General features: G+C 34.7%; 3 protein-coding genes across 3 annotated transcripts in view; 2 read left to right on the top strand and 1 right to left on the bottom strand.

The window, feature by feature from the left end:
• The first annotated feature begins 1,688 nt into the window (after positions 1 to 1,688).
• On the top strand, positions 1,689 to 2,113 carry LOC129113348 (histone H3). Its single transcript, XM_054625584.1, has one exon. It carries the CDS (start codon positions 1,689 to 1,691, stop codon positions 2,097 to 2,099), a length of 411 nt encoding a protein of 136 aa, XP_054481559.1. The 3' UTR covers positions 2,100 to 2,113.
• A 2,584-nt stretch (positions 2,114 to 4,697) lies between these two features.
• Positions 4,698 to 5,284, top strand: LOC129113350 (histone H2A-like). Its single transcript, XM_054625586.1, has one exon. The coding sequence runs from the start codon at positions 4,731 to 4,733 to the stop codon at positions 5,112 to 5,114; it is 384 nt and encodes a 127-aa protein (XP_054481561.1). The 5' UTR covers positions 4,698 to 4,730; the 3' UTR covers positions 5,115 to 5,284.
• A 4,840-nt stretch (positions 5,285 to 10,124) lies between these two features.
• Positions 10,125 to 19,811, bottom strand: part of LOC129113347 (trafficking protein particle complex subunit 14-like) — a 12,793-nt gene continuing 3,106 nt past the window's right edge. The window contains 14 exon segments of the mRNA XM_054625583.1: positions 10,125 to 10,249; positions 10,252 to 10,280; positions 11,159 to 11,273; positions 11,921 to 11,999; positions 12,917 to 13,053; positions 13,875 to 14,022; positions 14,135 to 14,138; positions 14,187 to 14,269; positions 14,771 to 14,918; positions 16,508 to 16,628; positions 17,453 to 17,539; positions 18,534 to 18,663; positions 18,860 to 18,955; positions 19,166 to 19,500. Of these exon segments, the coding sequence (XP_054481558.1) occupies positions 10,125 to 10,249; positions 10,252 to 10,280; positions 11,159 to 11,273; positions 11,921 to 11,999; positions 12,917 to 13,053; positions 13,875 to 14,022; positions 14,135 to 14,138; positions 14,187 to 14,269; positions 14,771 to 14,918; positions 16,508 to 16,628; positions 17,453 to 17,539; positions 18,534 to 18,663; positions 18,860 to 18,955; positions 19,166 to 19,500 (1,637 nt within the window).

The following is a 19,811-nucleotide window of genomic DNA, read 5'->3' as shown; positions in this document are numbered from 1 at the left end:
TTTTCAATATGTTTAATTCTTACCTACTGGATATTTGTATGTTGTGGGTTTATTTGCGTTTGCTCAAAAATCTGAATACAACAATGGTACTGAAAACTACAGTAAAATGACAAAAATGGTTGATTCAATAAAATTGGTCACACAAGTTACCAATAAAATGTTATAAGGCTCTAAAATGTGACAGAATGATGTATCAATGCATTTTCCTGTGAATATTGAAATAATAAAGGGTCTTAATTAAATATCTCCGGTGTCACATGTTTTGTGTAAATTGTCACATGACCAGAGCTGTTTACTTCCTGGCTTGGAGGCGGGGTTATAAGGAAATGCTAGTGCTATTACATCTTTTTATAAGCTTTTAATTAAGTTAAGAATCTTTGTTAATTGAGTACATTTTGAATATTTCCCAAACAAACATGTATTGAATAAAAAAGATCTGAGAGAAAAGAAGTGTCGGATATCTGGTTTTAATTCTGACATTAAACTGAATTAACTGCCTCAGATTGTCACTGGAGACACCTTGGTGCCTCGCCAGCAGTATTCTTCATTTAATTGATTGTAATAGAACATCTTTGTTATCAATAACTAGTCAACCATCAAACTGTTAATGATATTTAATAATATTGTCTGGTTAAAAAAAAAATACTATATATATATATATATATAGTTATAATATTATACTATTTATATATATATATATTAAAATACTATATATATATTTATTTTTATAATATTATACTATTTTATATATATATATATATATTATAAAAATACTATATATATATATATATATATATATATATATATTATACTATTATATATATATATTATTATTTGTCTAAAAATATATATATATACATATATATATTATAATATTATATATTTTATATATTATATATATATTTAAAAATACTATATATATATATAATTATATATATAATATTATATATATTAATTTTGCTTCTGCGCTATACTTTTGCTCTGGTTTATGCTTTTAGATGCTTGTTTATACTTATGACTATAGTTCTCTTGATATATTGGATAAAAGCGTAAATGATATAATAATAATAATGTAATGTAATGTAATGTAATATAATATAATATAATGTAATATAATATAATATAATATAATATAATATAATGTAATAAATGTAATATAATGTAATATAATATAATATAATGTAATATAATATAATATAATATAATATAATGTAATAATAATATAATATAATATAATAATAAATGTAATAATATAATATAATGTAATATAATATAATATAATATAATATAATATAATGTAATATAATATAATATAATATAATAATATAATATAATATAATATAATATAATATAATATAATGTAATATAATAATAATATAATAATATAATATAATAATAAATATAATAATATAATATAATATAATATAATATAATATAATATAATATAATATAATATAATATAATATAATATAATATAATATAATATAATAGCTTCCATTTTGGTCAACCGGAAAGGGCGGGACAATTTGATCCCAGCCGCTGTGTGAGTGGTTCACTTTGAATTCCTTTCGTCCAATAGTAGCTCACCCACAGAGCACGTGTCTCTCCGTCTGGACCAATCAGCGCTGCCCTGACTCCGGCAGCTCTTCATAAAGCCGCTGTTCCCGCTCTCACAGCATTCGTTCACGATGGCCAGAACCAAGCAGACCGCCCGTAAGTCCACCGGAGGAAAAGCTCCCAGGAAGCAGCTGGCGACCAAAGCCGCCCGTAAGAGCGCCCCGGCCACCGGCGGAGTGAAGAAGCCCCATCGCTACAGGCCCGGTACCGTGGCTCTGAGGGAGATCCGTCGCTACCAGAAGTCCACCGAGCTGCTGATCCGCAAGCTGCCCTTCCAGCGCCTCGTCAGGGAGATCGCTCAGGACTTCAAGACCGACCTGCGCTTCCAGAGCTCCGCCGTCATGGCTCTGCAGGAGTCCAGCGAGGCTTACCTGGTCGGTCTGTTCGAGGACACCAACCTGTGCGCCATCCACGCCAAGAGGGTCACCATCATGCCCAAAGACATCCAGCTGGCCCGCCGCATCCGCGGAGAGAGGGCTTAACCTGACCGAGACCCGCACACACCACACACACACACACACACACACAACGGCTCTTTTAAGAGCCACACACACGCACCTGAGAGAGCTGCAGGGCCTGTCATAGATACATATAAAATAAATATGTGTATATATTTATTATTATTCTCTGGTTAAAATATATAAATATTTATGTTTTAACCAGACGAATAATAATTGTGTGTGTATATATATATATAGTATTTTTATAATGTAATTTATATATAAAATAGTATAATATATATATGGTATTTTTATTATATATATATAAAAAATATTATAATAATATATATATATGGTATTTTTATATATATATATATATATATATAATATATATATAATATATATAAAATAAAATAATATATATATATTTTTATAATATATATAATATATATATATATATATATATATATATTTTATTAACCAGACAAATAATATATATATATATATATACATATATAGTATTTTTATTTTATATAATAGTATATTATAATATATTATATTTTTTTTTTTAACCAGACAAATAATAAAATACAAATGTGTATATATATATATACATAGTATTTTTTTTAACAAGACAAATAATAAAATACAAATGTATAATATATATATATATATATATAATACAAATATATATATATAATATATTATATATATATATAGTATTTTTATAATATATATAAAATAGTATAATATAACAATATGTATATATATAGTATTTTTTTATAGACATAATATATAGTATTTTATATATATATATATATATAAAAGACAAATATATATTACTAATATATATATATATATATTTTTTTTTTTAACCAGACAAATAATAAAATACTAATATATATATATATATAGTATTTTTATAATATATATATATAATAAAAAAATAGTATAATATAACATATATAATATATATATATATAGTATTTTTTTAACCAGACAAATAATAATTAAATATATAAATACTAATATATATATATATATATATATATTTTTTTTTAACCAGACAAATAATAAAATACAAATGTATATATATATATATATTTATAATATATATAATATATATAATATATAATAATTATATATATATATATATATATAGTATTTTTTTACCAGACAAATAATAAAAACATTGTGGGTCATATTTATTGTCTTGCTGTTAGATAAACTGCTGTAAAAAGAACAACCAAACATTCTGCATGCACATCTTAAATCACAAATATTAGATTTTCACAAAAAAAATGAACAGGAGACAATATTTATTACATTAGGTGTACATGTAGTTTACAATAAATGCTCCTAAATATATTATAAATTCCTCTTTGAATACTTTGTAGTATATAAAAATAAATGCAATACATGTCTGAACACCATCTCGTCTCAGGAAGGTGCCAAAAGTCTTTAACCAGAACTTTGTTTATGAAATAATTTAGGAGGAACTTTATTATTTGTTCAATAATAATAATTACATTTGCAGGTATATCACGACACCCCTTTCACATATATACATATCATTTTTTTTTTATTATAAAATACCCATAAAAACAGTTGTGGGTCAAAATGGTTAAAAAAAAAGAAATGAACAGTCTGAGAACTCATATTTATTACATTAGGTGTTAGGTGTACATATACATTATTTTCCATGGCAGACTTAATATTGTAGTTTACAATAAATGCACCTAAATATATTGTAAATTCCTCTTTAAGTACTCTGTAGTATATAATAAAAAATAAATAAATAATAAATAAATAAAATAATGGATAAAAGCGTCTGCTAAATGACTGTAATGTAATGTAATATAAAAATAAATATAATACATGTCTGAACACCATCTTGTCTCATGAAGGTGCCCCAAGGCTTTAACCATAACTGTATTTATGAAATAATTTAAGAGGAACTTGATTATGTAATCAACATTATGTGGGTATTATGACATATTTAATAATATATATAATAATAATATATACATATACATTTTTTTATTACAGAGTACCCATGAAGAGGATTTATTATAGACCAACATATTAGATCATTGCAAAAGGACCGCATACTGTAATTCATGTAATTCCAGCTTAATCAGTCATATTTTATTTTTGAAATATTGGGTTTGTGTTCACATTTTTCAGACAAATATATATATTTATTTTTTTAACCAGACAAATAATAAAATATAATAAAATACAAATATATATATATATATATATTATATTTTTTATATATATATATATATATTTTTTTTTTATATTATTATTATTATACTATTTTATATATATATATATATATATTTGTATATTATTATTCTGTCGTGTAAGTGTTAAGATAGACTTTCATTTTGTTTCCTTCTCACTTTTATGAAACAATACAAAAATAAAAAGGCTTTTTCAGAACAAGAAAGTAAACAATTCCAATGTGGAATACATGAACTTCCAGTTAATTGTTAGATTTTATTTTGAAGGAGCAGTATATAGGAACTTGACGTGAGCTCCTTTCTGATTGGACGATCACAGCTACGCTCGCTCTGACCAATCAGCGAGCAGTTCGGTTCATATATAAAGCCGGTTTGAGCATTCCGCAGCTTATCTTCTCTCCAGCAAAACAACAAAACAACCAACATGTCCGGAAGAGGAAAGACCGGCGGAAAGGCCAGAGCGAAGGCGAAGACCCGCTCTTCTCGGGCCGGCCTCCAGTTCCCCGTCGGCCGTGTCCACAGACACTTGAGGAAGGGTAACTACGCCCAGCGTGTCGGTGCCGGAGCTCCGGTGTACCTGGCGGCGGTGCTGGAGTACCTGACCGCTGAGATCCTGGAGCTGGCTGGAAACGCTGCCCGCGACAACAAGAAGACCAGGATCATCCCCCGTCACCTGCAGCTGGCCGTCCGCAACGACGAGGAGCTCAACAAGCTGCTGGGCGGAGTGACCATCGCTCAGGGCGGCGTGCTGCCCAACATCCAGGCGGTGCTGCTGCCCAAGAAGACCGAGAAGGCCGCCAAGAAGTAGAGACGACCCGGCTACACACACCCACACAACGGCTCTTTTAAGAGCCCCCACATCCACTAAAGAGAGAGACTCATGTTTACCTAATGCACTGAATGCATGTTTTAGTCAAATAAATAAGATTATCACACTTTATCTTTAGGTTTCTTTATTCACATTATACAGTTTATTTACACTATAACTATCTATGCTGCTGTAATCCTGTAAATGATCAAACATTAATAATTATCTTTCATCTTATATTTAATTAAGAAGCCATACACATTATCTTTAGGTGCAGGTTTCTTTATTCACATTATACCGTTTATTTACACTATAACTATGCTGCTGTAATCCTGTAAATGGTTCTTTTTTATCTTATTTTATCTTATATTTAATTAGTAAAATAAACAAGATTATCACACTATCTTTAGGTTTATTCACATTTTTCTTTAGGTGTTTATTTTATAATATTTCTTTTTCAGTTATTTGGACTTTTCTTTTACTGTTTTTTTATTTATTTTATTCTTTTCTTGTCCTAACTATCCTTCTGCTGTAATCCTGTAAATGGTTATCTTATTTTATCTTATCTTATCAAACATTAATAATTATCTTTATCTCTATTTTATCTTATATTTAATTAGTAAAATAAATAAGATGCCAAACACATTATCTTTAGGTTTCTTTATTCACATACCATTTTGTTCAAAAGAAACACAAATATATACTTATTTATAATATTTATTTCATTTTATTTTATCTTGTTTTTCTTTTACTATAACTATCCTCTATGCTGCTGTAAATGGCTTATGTCAATGTAAAAAGAAATGTATAAAATTAATGACTATCATTTTTCAGTATGTGAATCTTTAATGTATTTGTTTGAAAAAAACAAAAACAAATTACATCATATTTTCTGTAATAAAAACTAGAGGCACTTTATTTTTTCAGTCTGGTATAAGGTCACGTTTTGGTGCATTTTTATTTATTATGCAGTCAAAAATCAGCTTCTTAAAACTATCAAACTACACAACCAGGGTCTCGGTTCCTCACTGTGGATCTCCTCAGCAGGAGTCCCACAGGGCTGTATGCTGGGGCCCCTGCTATTCACACTCCTCACCCCCTCCCATCCACCGCAAACTATATATAAATTAGAAAACGACGTCACAGGAGTCAGGGCTGATGTTAGACAAGAAGGAGACGTCCTGCAGCCATGAGGGGGAACATCTGGGAACATCTGGCTGAGAGGTGGAACCACAACAAGCTCAACACCTCAAAAGACAAAGGAGATGGTTCTCAACTTCAGGAGAACAATAGGAGAAAGTCCCCCTCCAGAGACTGCTATCAAAGACACAGATCTTAAAAAAAGATTTAACATCTGGATATCAATTCAAACATTCACATCTGTAAATGTATACATTTGTAGATTTAGTTGAACACTTGTGTATCTCTAAGGGAAAGAGATAATTCAATTTTGGAATTCTAATAAACTGTGAAGACAACAATATAAACACTCAACATCCTTAAGGACCAAAAATGTCCCATTAAAACCAAAATGTTTGATCCTGGAGGCAACTTCTGGTTCTGCTACCTGTGTTAAAGCTGCATTCTCTCTGCTGTCCACCAGGGGGCGACTCCTCTGGTTGTATAGAAGTCTATGAGAAAATGACTCTACTTCTCTCTTGATTTATTCCCTCAGTAAACATTGTAAACATGAGTTTATGGTCTCAATCTCTAGTTTCAAGTCTTCTTCAATACAGCGTGATGTTCATTTAGTAAATGATGCTCCATTTAGAGTCAAACAGATCATAAAGCAGGGTACGTTCACTGGTTGCAAAAAAACAAGATGGCGGCGGCCAAAATGCCAAACTCAAGGCTTCAAAACGGCAGTCCACAAACCAATGGTTTAGGGCGGGGCTACACACTGATTGACAGGTCGTCACCAGAGACGTATAGGCGTCTCTACATCACTCCTCCACAGTCCAAATATGGTCACTTCCTGTTCACTGGTTGCAGAAAAAGCCAAGATGGCGACCGATGTAACCAAGACGCCGAACTCGAGGCTTCAAAACATCAGTCCACAAACCAATGAGTGACGTCACCATGACTACGACCACTTCTATACTTAAATATGCAGCAAGATGGCGTCACTCTCTCTTTATAAAGCGCCTTCCACGAGTCTACATAAACAAACAGTCGAATACAACACCAGTCACAGTGTATACTTATTTATTTTAACTTTATTTTGTTCAGTGTGAATGAATCACTGGACTGCTATACAGCTGTTTAGAGAATGTTACAATGAATGTTGTTTAAAGTTCAGATGTTACAATAAATATACAATTTTAATGTTTCCATATATTTTACAGTAAAGAAATGATGTTGAAATACATTGATGGTTGTTGTTTTTTTAGTTTTTGCTCTCAGTATCTACGGAAGCTCTGAGAGGAAAAATGAGAGAAAAAAACAAATCTTGTGATTCGCTTTTTAATTTGGATCGTAAATGTTTTCTCTTTTCTGTTTATGACCTGGAAAAAAGAACATCTTGTCAGGATAATTTTTCCAATTTCCTGAAAGCAAATTGTGAAACAAAAAAAAAAGCTTTGGCAGGTGAAACGTTTTTGTTTGTGTTTTTATTGTTGTAATACTAATTTTGGCCACAAGAGGCGCCGTCCTATTTCCTGCAGCAGTGAACAACGATCCCATTGCATAGGAACGGGACGGTACCGACTGTTCCAGGTTTTAACACACCAAAAAGGTTACCATGGAAACAGAGAGTATTAAATGTGTAAAAACTATCGATTTTAGTTGCAAAACACATGAAAATACAAATGAATGATCCAAACTTTTGTCTTTGGCAAGTGACCGTGTTATAAGTGGGATAATACTTCTCTAGGTGTCCATTATCTCGTATTGATTAAAGGTCAACTGGGCTCCTAATTCCTGATAATGGACTCCTCGTCTGGGTCAAAATGTTGAAATCACTATCTTAGTTGAGCGTGTTAGCATGCTAACAGATGTTTAGCAGGTATAATATTTACCATCTTAATTAAGCCTGTTAGCATGCTAACAGATGTTTAGCAGATAAAATGTTTACCATCTTAATTTAGCCTGTTAGCATGCTAACAGATGTTTAGCAGGTATGTTTACCATCTTAATTTAGCCTGTTAGCATGCTAACATGTTTAGCAGGTATAACGGGTCACCATATTAGCTTAGCTTGTTAAAATGCTAACATGCAGATGTTTAGCAGGTTTAGCATGCATTTTAAATGATAAGCATCTTAGTTTAGCCTGTTAGCATGCTAACAGATGTTTAGCAGATCAAATGTTTACCATAATTTAGCCTTTAGCATGCTAACAGATGTTTAGCAGGTATCTCTAAGCTTAGCCTGTTAGCATGCTAACAGATGTTTAGCAGGTATGTTTACCATCTTAGCTTAGCGTGTTAGCATGCTAACAGATGTTTAGCAGGTATGTTTACCATCTTAGTTGAGCGTGTTAGCATGCTAACAGATGTTTAGCAGGTATAATGTTTACCATATTAATTTAGCCTGTTAGCATGCTAACAGATGTTTAGCAGATACAATGTTTACCATCTTAATTTAGCCTGTTAGCATGCTAACAGATGTTTAGCAGGTATGTTTACCATCTAAGCTTAGCAGCATGCTAACAGATGTTTAGCAGATAAAATGTTTACCATCTTAATTTAGCCTGTTAGCATGCTAACAGATGTTTAGCAGGTATAATGTTTACCATATTAATTAAGCCTGTTAGCATGCTAACAGATGTTTAGCAGATAAAATGTTTACCATCTTAATTTAGCCTGTTAGCATGCTAACAGATGTTTAGCAGGTATAATGTTTACCATATTAATTTAGCCTGTTAGCATGCTAACAGATGTTTAGCAGGTATGTTTACCATCTAAGCTTAGCGTGTTAGCATGCTAACAGATGTTTAGCAGGTATAATGTTTACCATATTAATTTAGCCTGTTAGCATGCTAACAAATGTTTAGCTTTAATTTAGCCTGTTATTGTTTAAAATGCTGTTAGCATGCTAACAGATGTTTAGCAGGTATAATATTTACCATCTTAATTAAGCCTGTTAGCATGCTAACAGATGTTTAGCAGATAAAATGTTTACCATATTAATTTAGCCTGTTAGCATGCTAACAGATGTTTAGCAGGTATGTTTACCATCTAAGCTTAGCGTGTTAGCATGCTAACAGATGTTTAGCAGGTATAATGGGTCACCATATTAGCTTAGCTTGTTAAAATGCTAACATGCAGATGTTTAGCAGGTACAATGGGGACTATCTTAGTTGAGCATTTTTGCATGCTAACAAATTAAATGATAAGCATCTTAGTTTAGCGTGTTAGCAGGCTAACAGATGTTTAGCAGGTACAATGGGGACCATCTTAGCTTAGCATACTAGCAAGCTAACAGATGATTAGCAGATTAAATTAAAAGCATCTTAGTTGAGAATGTTTGCATGCTAACAGATGATTAGCAAGTATAAAGGTCACCATCTTAGCTCAGCGTATTAGCATGCTAACAGATTAAATGATAAGCCTCTTAGTTTAGCATGTTAGCATGCTAACAGATGATTAGCAAGTATAATGGTCAACATCTTAACTTAATATGTTAGCATGCTAACGTTAGCTAATGATCAGTAGACACCAGCTGAGGCTGATTGAATTTCTTTAGTTTATATTATATTAAATTATATTAAATTATATTAAATTAAAAATTATATTAAATTATATTATATTACAAATAGACTGATAATAAAAGCAGCTGCATGTTTTGTTTCTGTAACGTCTCCATTTAAATAACACATAAACATGATAATACATTAAATTAGTACATGGTGTCTGTTTGTTCAGTCTCTTTCTTCATGCAGGAAAGTTTTATCTTCTTCTTCTTCATCTTCCTGTTTAAATCAAAATGTTTCTTTCTCCTCACTGCTTCCTTGTCCTTTCCTCTCGCCTCTCCCTGAGTCCTTCCCTCCTTGCCCCCTTCCCTCCTTGCCTCCTAGCTGACCGGATCCACCACCAGGACTTTACACTCCCTCTTGGCGATCTTGTCCAGTGACAGCAGCGACTTGTCCTGTGGCGGCAGGTAGAGCGGCCGACCGACCGGAGAGCCAACTGGGGGGTGATGGCCCGCCGCTCCATGGCACTGCCCGTCCTGAGACCCACAAACACACATAAACAAACACACACACACACACACACACACACACACACACACACACACACACACACACACACACACACACACACACACACATTGACTGATTAGATTCAACTTCATGGGAAACATCAGCAAAATGAAACCAGAACTAAGCTTAAAATTGTGATGTTTCATATACAACATTTTATTCTACACGTCTCATTTAAAGTTTTGGCATAAATAAACCGTTTGTTTTAACCAGATTCTGTAAAAAAAACATTAAATTCTGAGCTCCTAAGCGCAACTATGAAGCCATGATTGATTCATCTGAGACCAACAGTCATGTGACAAAAAATCTGTGAAATTTTGCCTGATCTTCAGGATTTGAACACAGAGCGGAGAGGAGAGGCTGTAAATATGTAAATAGTTCAATATTTTTGTAAAGTAAACTATTTTTATTTTACTTATATTATACTTATATTGTAGTAAAAATCAAGGCCGCAGAGAGAAAAATGTGAAAGGAGCAATAACAAAAAAAACCAAAAAAAAAACAACAACAATATGTTTAATTTATTTATTTCAAGACATTTATTTATTTTCAAATTTGTCAAGTTCCGTCCTACATAAATTTAGAATTTTGTGTTTTCCAAACCAAAACCACCAAATCCATCAATAGCCATTTTTTTCATTGCTTGTTAGAAGTATATAAATATTAATTACTTAAATCATTAATTAATTTAATTTTCCGCCCTCTAGTGGTCAAAACACACGTAAAATAAATAAAAATGTCTGTAATATGAGAAAAGGAAAAACATCAAAATCATGTGAAATGTCAAAATGCTACAAATCAAACAGACTGTAACAGTTTTTTTAGATTCTGTTGGAGTCGGTACCTCATGATGTGGGAGCGAGACGGCTGCTGGTGGGAGAAGGACTGGGATCGACCCAGACTGGCCTGGTGCCGGTCCAGCAGGTCTCTGAACGCCGGGCTGGAAGGGCTGTTTTTACCTGCGTGGTGACGGGAGAATAAAACACTTTTAAAAACAGCAACAACTACAAAAACTTCTATTATCAGATGGAATAAATGTGATGTTTACACTTTACACGACCCCAGATGAAGATTTAGTATCTTTGGAAATCATTTAATATGAAATTCAGAGGGTTTGAACAAAGCTTAGACTAGTTACTGAGTGATTTGGTTGTATATTTGTAATTATGACACAGTCTTCTACCTGCAGTTATTACTTCATCAGTTTAATAAATCAGATGGGATCCATAAAACCGATCAGTTAGAGGTGAATAATAAAGACAAACACTAGATTAAATGTTTCTATGACACCATTTCTGTCACGATCCTTTCGTTTCCTGTTTTATTTTGAAAAATCTCTCCTCTTGTGTTCAGGACGATAGACATTACATAAGAAGTGAGCGTAGTCATGGTGACGTCACTCATTGGTTTATGGACGGATGTTTTGAAGCCTTGAGTTCAGCGTTCTCTCCGTCGCCATCTTGGATTACGGCCGTCGCCATGTAGTTTTTTTAAGCAACCACTAAACAGGAAGTGACATATTTACATCTGGTTTCTGTCTACTCTTTTTTTTTATCTCCTTTAGGATTTAAAATCAAAAACAGAAGAGAAGTTTTTTTCTTCTTACGTGACAGCGGCCGGGCGTCGGGTGGAGGGTTCGACACCGAGGCCGTGAACTGGAGCTTCAACTTCATATGCTGACTCAGCTGCAAAGAAAGAGGAGAGAATATGTGTTAAACTTTATATGAAACAGTGAGGCCGGATTATAGCTGGTAGACCTGTCAATCAGTGTGTAGCCCCGCCCTAAAGCATCCCCTGCTTTATGGTCTGTTTGACTCTAAATGGAGCATCATTTACTAAATGAACATCATGCTGTATTGAAGAAGACTTGAAACTAGAGATTGAGACCATAAACTCATGTTTACAATGTTTACTGAGGGAATAAATCAAGAGAGAAGTAGAGTCATTTTCTCATAGACTTCTATACAACCAGAGGAGTCGCCCCCTGGTGGACAGTAGAGAGAATGCAGCTTTAACACAGGAAGCATTGACTTCACTTTAAAGAACCAGAAGGTGCTGCCCGGCTACAACCTATAACCAGTGTTTATTATAGTCAGGTGGCAACCTCCAGTTCTGCAGATAGAAGTCAAAGCTTCATGTGTTAAAGCTGCATTCTCTCTAGTGTCCACCAGGGGGCGACTCCTCTGGTTGTATAGAAGTCTTTGGTTTTATTCAGAGACTCTTTTCATCAGTGAAGAGAAATAACTGGTACTAAACACACATCGTAGCTTCAGACATTCTTATATTCCTCTTATATTTCAACAGTTTTACAACAAAATGAGACTTTCTTGACGTGCAAACTGATCTTGTAAATTAACAATGATCATATGTGTAATTCAACCAGGATCAACAAATGACTTGTCTCTCACTTTTGACTACCGTACATATGTTTTTCAAAATAAAAGTGCCATGGTGGTCCACCAGAAGAGGCGGGGCTTCTGCTCTATATTGGTATTGGGGTCATTTTAAGGGTACTTTCATTGTTTTACACTATACCCAGCTCCTTCCTTCCTACATTCAGTGATATTTATTCCAGCTCCTCTGAGCGTTAGTGTGGACAGACCTCGTAGAGTCCTGGTCTGAGGATCTGGAAGGCCACGCTGAAGGACAGAGTGCTGCCTCTCCGACACTGACCCAGGTTACTGAGCGGAGAGTGACAGACCACAGCGGCCAGAGAGGCATCGTCAGTCTGACCTCGACCTGAACACACACACACACACACACACACACACACACACACACACACACACACACACACACACACACACACACACACACACACACACACACACACAGGTATATAATCAATCACAGTTAGTAAATGAGCTTAGGTTAAAAACTTAGTTCGGACACATCAAATCATTTTTTATAATTATTTATGAATGAAAGCGTTTGAAAAGTTTGAGTTGCATAAATCAACATCTTCTACATTAAATCAACAAGTTACAATAATAACTAATAAATATCATCATGAAATATTCCCAGTTGATTATTTAAATTAGGACAAAAAAAATCTGACATTTTATGTTTTAATATGCAAATTAGTTATTATCTCTTTAAATATGTGCCTATGTTAATACATTTACAGAACATAAATCCAAGCTTTGGATGAAGCCAAGTTTCTAAATTCTAGTTTGATTTTGTTGACATATTAGAATCAAAAGTTTTTACAGAGAATTTAGGATATCTCTTTATATCACACTTTATATCAAATTTTCTCCATGTTTTTAGGAATAAAATATTGTATAAATCAGACTATGAATGAATCTGAACAAACCCCTCTGTAAAAACCATCAGAATATAGATATGAATGAAACTGTAAAGTTTGGTGTAGAGAAAACGTCCTTTAAAGATGTGTTTAGTTAAATTACAGACATGTTGAAGACACTACAGGTGAATAAGATAAAAACAAAAAACTAATAGATATCAACATGAAACTTCACCAGTTGATTACTGACATTAAGACGATTATTTTTTGTATTACAAGTTTTCTGAAATGTTATGTTTAAATATGCACCGACCCTCTGGAGTCCAGACGAGACGCACAGCCAGGAAGTCCTGCAGGTTGTTGAGCAGAACGTATTTGACCTTGAAGTGTTCTTTCACCGTGACGGTGCTCGGACAGCTGGCCGTCATCACGAACCGAGGCTCGTCCAGACGGATGTTGACCTTGAAGTGTTCTTTCACTGGGCAACCTGAGAGAGAGAGAGAGAGAGAGAGAGAGAGAGAGAGAGAGAGAGAGAAGAAATTGTGATATTTCATCAATAAAACGTTATTCTACATGTCTCAATCAGAGGGTCAATGTACGGTGGAAGTTGCTGTTTGGTCCTTACCTGTAGTGGGTGTAGATACAGTTGGTGAAAGGCATCTTGGGAGTCGACCACTGCAGCACGGCGACGAGGGGAACCTCCAGACCCTGATGATAAAACAACACACACACACACACACACACACACACACACACACACACACACACACACACACACACACACACACACACACACACACACACACACACACTGTGAGGAAATAAAGGAAACGCTTTGACCACAAGAGGAGTGCATGAGGCTAAAATGATAAACATTAAATATCAAACAAACATTAAATATCAAACAAAACACACTGCAATAAAATATTTATTTCCTGAATAAATCTTATTTTGGAGGAAAGCAACCAGATTACAGCTACATTTGTTTTAGTTTCTCAATATTTGGATTCATGGATTTCTAAACATACTCAACCTTTGTTTAACAGGACAGATATTAATGTAAATAAGAAACTTTTTTTCAAAAGTTATAATGAAAACAAAATGAAACTGTAAAATAATAAACAGATCAATGATTAGAAATAAATATGAAAGATCACATTCTATAAACAACCAGAGTGGTGCCTTTAACACAACCGAACATGTTCAAACCTCGTTGGAGTCGTCCTGCGGCATGTCGTTGAGGTGCAGCTGGAACAGGAAGTCGTGCTCCTCTAAAGCGCTGAGCATGCTGGGGAGTCTGGAGGTCAGGCTGTCCACTCTGCAGAAAGACGCCATGCCGACCTCACCCGACTGGTGGCTGCACATGAAACCATCAAACCCATCAGAGAGAGTTTAAAGGAGGCAGCTGAACATCACGCAAAGAAATGTAAAAGATGTCGATGAAAAGAACGATAACAGAACATGAAGTAATAAAAGATAAAGTAATACAATATAATGTGACGGAACAAAAAGATAACAGAACAGTTTATCCTGTTACGTAATGTTATGAAAACAGAACAGAACCTAACAGAACATAATACAACACTATACAATGTGACAGAATATAATACAAACATAATACAATACTATATAATGTGACAGAATATAAAATAACAAAGGTAACAAAATGTATCAAAACATAACAAATAAGAACATCATATAAACAATGTAATTTGACAGAACGTAATGTAACAAAACAAACAAAACATAACGTAACAGAACATGAGACAATATAATGTGACAGAAATCATGAAACAAAGGTAACAGAACATAATGTCACATTAGATAACTCAACGTAACATAATGTGACAGAAAATATAGGTAAGAGAAAGTAATGTGACAAAAGTAACAAAGCATAAGATAACGTAAAGTAACTGAATACAATATAATGTGACGGAATGTAATGTAAAAAGATTACAAAACATAAAGAAACAAAACATAATTTAACAAAACTTAACGTAACAGATCATAACATATTAACATATTATAATATAACGTGAAATAAATCATGGAACAAAGGTAACAGAACAGAACGAAACACAGAATAAGAACAGAACATAATACAATTCATTTAACAGAACATTTTGTAACAAAAGTATGACAGAACGTGTAGAATAAAAGCATAACGTCACAAAAAATTAATCATAACTCAACATAATATTATATAATGTGACAGAAAACATGAAACAAAGGTAACAAAACATACCAAATAAGAACATAATGTAATCAATATAATGTAACAGAACATCATTTAAAAAAAGTAACAAACATAAATTAACAAAACATAAATTAACAAAACATAAATTAACAAAACATAAAGTCACAGAACATAAACATAACATAAACATAATATAATATAATGTGACAGAATGTAATTTAACAGAAGTAACCAAAAATAACAAATAAGAACATTCAAGTTATACAATATAATATGACAGAACGTGTAGAATAAAAGCACAACAACGTAATAAACAATGAAAATTAACAAAACATAACATAATATAATATAATGTGACAGAAAACATGAAACAAAGGTAACAGAACATAACGTACCAAAACGTAACTGAAATAATGTAATAAAATGTAATGTAACACATAAAGTAACGCACATCATAATAAAACAATGTATTGTTGACGTCATATCACGACAGGATCAAAGCATAACACAACTCAGCATGATGTGATGGAACGTAACATCTTAATAATGTAATTATTATCTAATGACACAACAACCTTTCACATTATGACACATCCATCAACATGATAACACCTCATAAACCATAAAATCACTACGTTTTCATACCTAACACAAATGTAAAGGAACAACATGATAACTGGATGTAGTGCTTTATATCACATGACTGAATATAACGGGTCAGATCTGGACCTTTTATGTGTTTTACGTACCACACGTTGTCCACCAGCAGCACGGAGCCGTCGGGCATCACGGGGAGGTACGAGGCGTTCAGGTTCGGTAGAATACGAACATCCCGAACACTCACCTCCTCCTGAGACGACTCATTCAACACTGAGGGGAGGAGGAGGAAACTAATTACTCAAACCTCTGTAATAAAAAGTATTTTCTAATTTCAATTCACTTCAAAAGAAATCTATAATATTCTGCATTTTCTTTGATATTGGATCTGAATTTCAGTCACTAATTGTTAACTATAATTATTGGCATCATAACTGTTAGAGATTTAACATAATAACTAATAATAACTATTAAAAAACATGTAGATTAGATGAGAACACTCTTGAACAAAAAGGAGATCAACATCATTTTACAGCATTATCTCCTCACATCATCAGATTCAGGGAAAAAGAGGATCATTTTAGACTCTTAAAACAATCAAAATCAGTAATATTTAGAATATTTTCATCTCTTTACTTTGCTGGAACTGAAGCTGTAATCTTTGACACCAGACTCCATTCACAAAAAGTGTTAGTTTAGCGACAGGTTAACAACACGCCTCCAACACATGATCCAGCTGATTCATCACTCAGCAGATTTAAATGGTTAAGAGTGTTTTTGTGGATCTGGAGTTTAACTTCTCTTATTTTAATATAACAACACAAACAAACAGCAGTAGAAGAGAAACTCCTGTGTTCTGAGCGGTAAAATCACTGTTTTTGTGAATGGAGTCTGGTGTCTTTGTAGGGAGCAAAGATAACCGCTTCAGTTGAGGCAAAGTAAAGAGGTGAAAATATTCTAAATATAACTGATATTGATTCTTTTAGGGGTCTAAAATACGTCCACAGAGGTTAATTATTTATCTAGATACAAATGTTCTGCCTAAACCACAGATTTTTCCATTAAAAACAGTGAATAGAGGAAGAATGACCTCCGACCTTTGAGGACGGCGAGGTGCCTCCCAGAGACGGTCATCTGCTTACAGCGGACGGTGGGAGGCGGCAGGACGGTCAGCGTGGTGCTCACTGTGGACGGGATCAACCAGAGGTTTATTAAAATACATAATAACAAACCAACGATTATTTACATGATGAAAAGTTAAAAAGAGGTAAGTTTCAAGGTCTTGAAATCCAAAAATAGTCCAAAACACTAAATATTCAGATTTCAATCATAGATGACGAAGAAAAGCAGCAAATCCTCTCATTTAAGCAACCAGAGAATATCTGGAATATCTTAAAATTTAGATTATTATATCGTTTAGAATAATTATAATGTTTGGATTATGAAGAAATACTATTTTCCTTTAACGGCAGTACTGAAACCAAAGACTGAAACCAAAGACCGTCTAGAAGAAGTGGACGTAGTCGTCATTGGTTTGCGGATGTTTTGAAGCCTTGAGTTCGTCGTTTTGGCCGTCGCCATCTTATTATTTTGCAACCAGTGAACAGGAAGTGACCATATATGGACTGAGGAGGAGTGACGTAGAGACGCCGTATACGTCTCTGGTGTGGACCTGTCAATCAGTGTGTAGCCCCGCCCTAAAGCATCCCCTGCTTTATGGTCTGTTTGACTCTAAATGGAGCATCATTTACTAAATGAACATCATGCTGTATTGAAGAAGACTTGAAACTAGAGATTGAGACCATAAACTCATGTTTACAATGTTTACTGAGGGAATAAATCAAGAGAGAAGTAGAGTCATTTTCTCATAGACTTCTATACAACCAGAGGAGTCGCCCCCTGGTGGACAGCAGAGAGAATGCAGCTTTAAGACAGGAAGCTTTGACTTCACTCTTCAGTATCGGAGGTGTTTAATTCCTTGTTTACACTTATTTACAGTACCTCAATTTCCCTGAAGTTCACACTGCCCCCTTGTGTCTACAGCTGGTACTACAAGTTGCACTGATGGGGCATCTGATGGTTCAGACCTGGTTTTACACTAGCGGGTCAGGGGCTAGGAAATGGATTATCCCATGAGGGTCCACATGAAGCATAAAGCTGCCTCTGTCTGTGTTGTACCCTGAGCTTTGAAGGTGTTCAGGTCGTGTCTGAAGGTTTGTGTTGGCTCTCGTTGCTGCAGGACGCTCAGGTAGCCGAGTTCCTGAACCTCCGCTTTCTCTGCCTCCTTCTTCCACACCGTCACCATCACCTGAACAAACAGGAGAAAATGTCACCACAATGTTGGAACTCTGGAGAATTACATTTAAGCTTGACGCTCGTGAGAACAAAACTCCCGGTTAACCGTTTTGTGTTGGATTCAGGAGCGGTTTTTTTCTGGATCACTGATGAGTTTGGTTTCGCATTTTTCAAACGTAATGAACTAAATGTACTTTGATCCTCCTGACCTTGACCTTCAGCGTGCTGACGGGGAGTTTGTCCAGAGAGACGGTGAGGGGGAAGATCACTTCATCCGTCAGAACCACCGGCTCGTCCAGAGGAGACTGGAGAGCAAAACACACTGATGAGAAATCAACATGGACTTGAAACAAAGGTCAAAAGGGCACCAACGTCATTAAGATTCATACTTAGGGGACCATGAATGTCTGCACAAAATGTCTTATCAATCCATCCAATAGTAATCCAAAACATGTTCTAAATAGTTAATGGACTCCGACCCTTTAGAGCTATCAACACCAGTAACTCTGCTGTACCTGAACAGGTGCCCTGCGGAACTCCCTGGCCGCCGTCCCAGATGAGTTGTGAATGAGCAGCGGTTTGCAGTCCCTGAAGCTCCGACACCGGGAGTCCACCCGGCTGCCGAGCGCCGCAATGGCTGCCTCCGCCGCCGCGATGTAGTCCTCCTCGCCGTCCTCGTTGGCCTCGTCCCCGCTGCTCTGGTAGTCGTGGTGATGATGGCCTCGATGGCGGCTACTTTCACCCGGACTCACGCTGGCCACGGCGCACAGAGAGCCGGCCAGCTCCCTCCACGCCCGGCTACTGGCCGACTCCGTCCCAAAACCGGGTGCGGTGCCATCAACGCCCACTGCTGGAAAACCATGAACACAAACACATAAAATACTCATGCTTTAGAGAAACTTCATTGGCTACAGTCCATAGTCCTTGACCCATAATTATTAATGCGCTTTTAGTTCTGATGTGGTCCAATGTTTTACAGGGTTTAAGCCCTGGTTTGTTCCTGTTTTACACTGTTTTAGTCCTGGTTTGGTCCAATATTCTCTTGATGTTTAGCCCCGGTTTAGTCAAATATTTAACAGCGTTTAAACCCTGGTTTGGATTAATGTATTGCAGTGTTTTAGTCCTAGTTTGGTCCAATATTTTCTGGTGTTTTAGTCCTAG

The sequence above is a fragment of the Anoplopoma fimbria genome, chromosome 24 (genome assembly GCF_027596085.1).
Source record: "Anoplopoma fimbria isolate UVic2021 breed Golden Eagle Sablefish chromosome 24, Afim_UVic_2022, whole genome shotgun sequence".
Lineage (NCBI taxonomy): Eukaryota > Metazoa > Chordata > Actinopteri > Perciformes > Anoplopomatidae > Anoplopoma > Anoplopoma fimbria.
Note: the sequence above shows the minus strand (reverse complement) of the source record. Positions and strands in the feature narration are given on the sequence as shown.

Coding starts and splice junctions, on each gene's coding strand:
- LOC129113348 (XM_054625584.1), top strand. CDS start 1,689: ATGGCCAGAACCAAGCAGACCGCCCGTAAGTCCACCGGAGGAAAAGCT.
- LOC129113350 (XM_054625586.1), top strand. CDS start 4,731: ATGTCCGGAAGAGGAAAGACCGGCGGAAAGGCCAGAGCGAAGGCGAAG.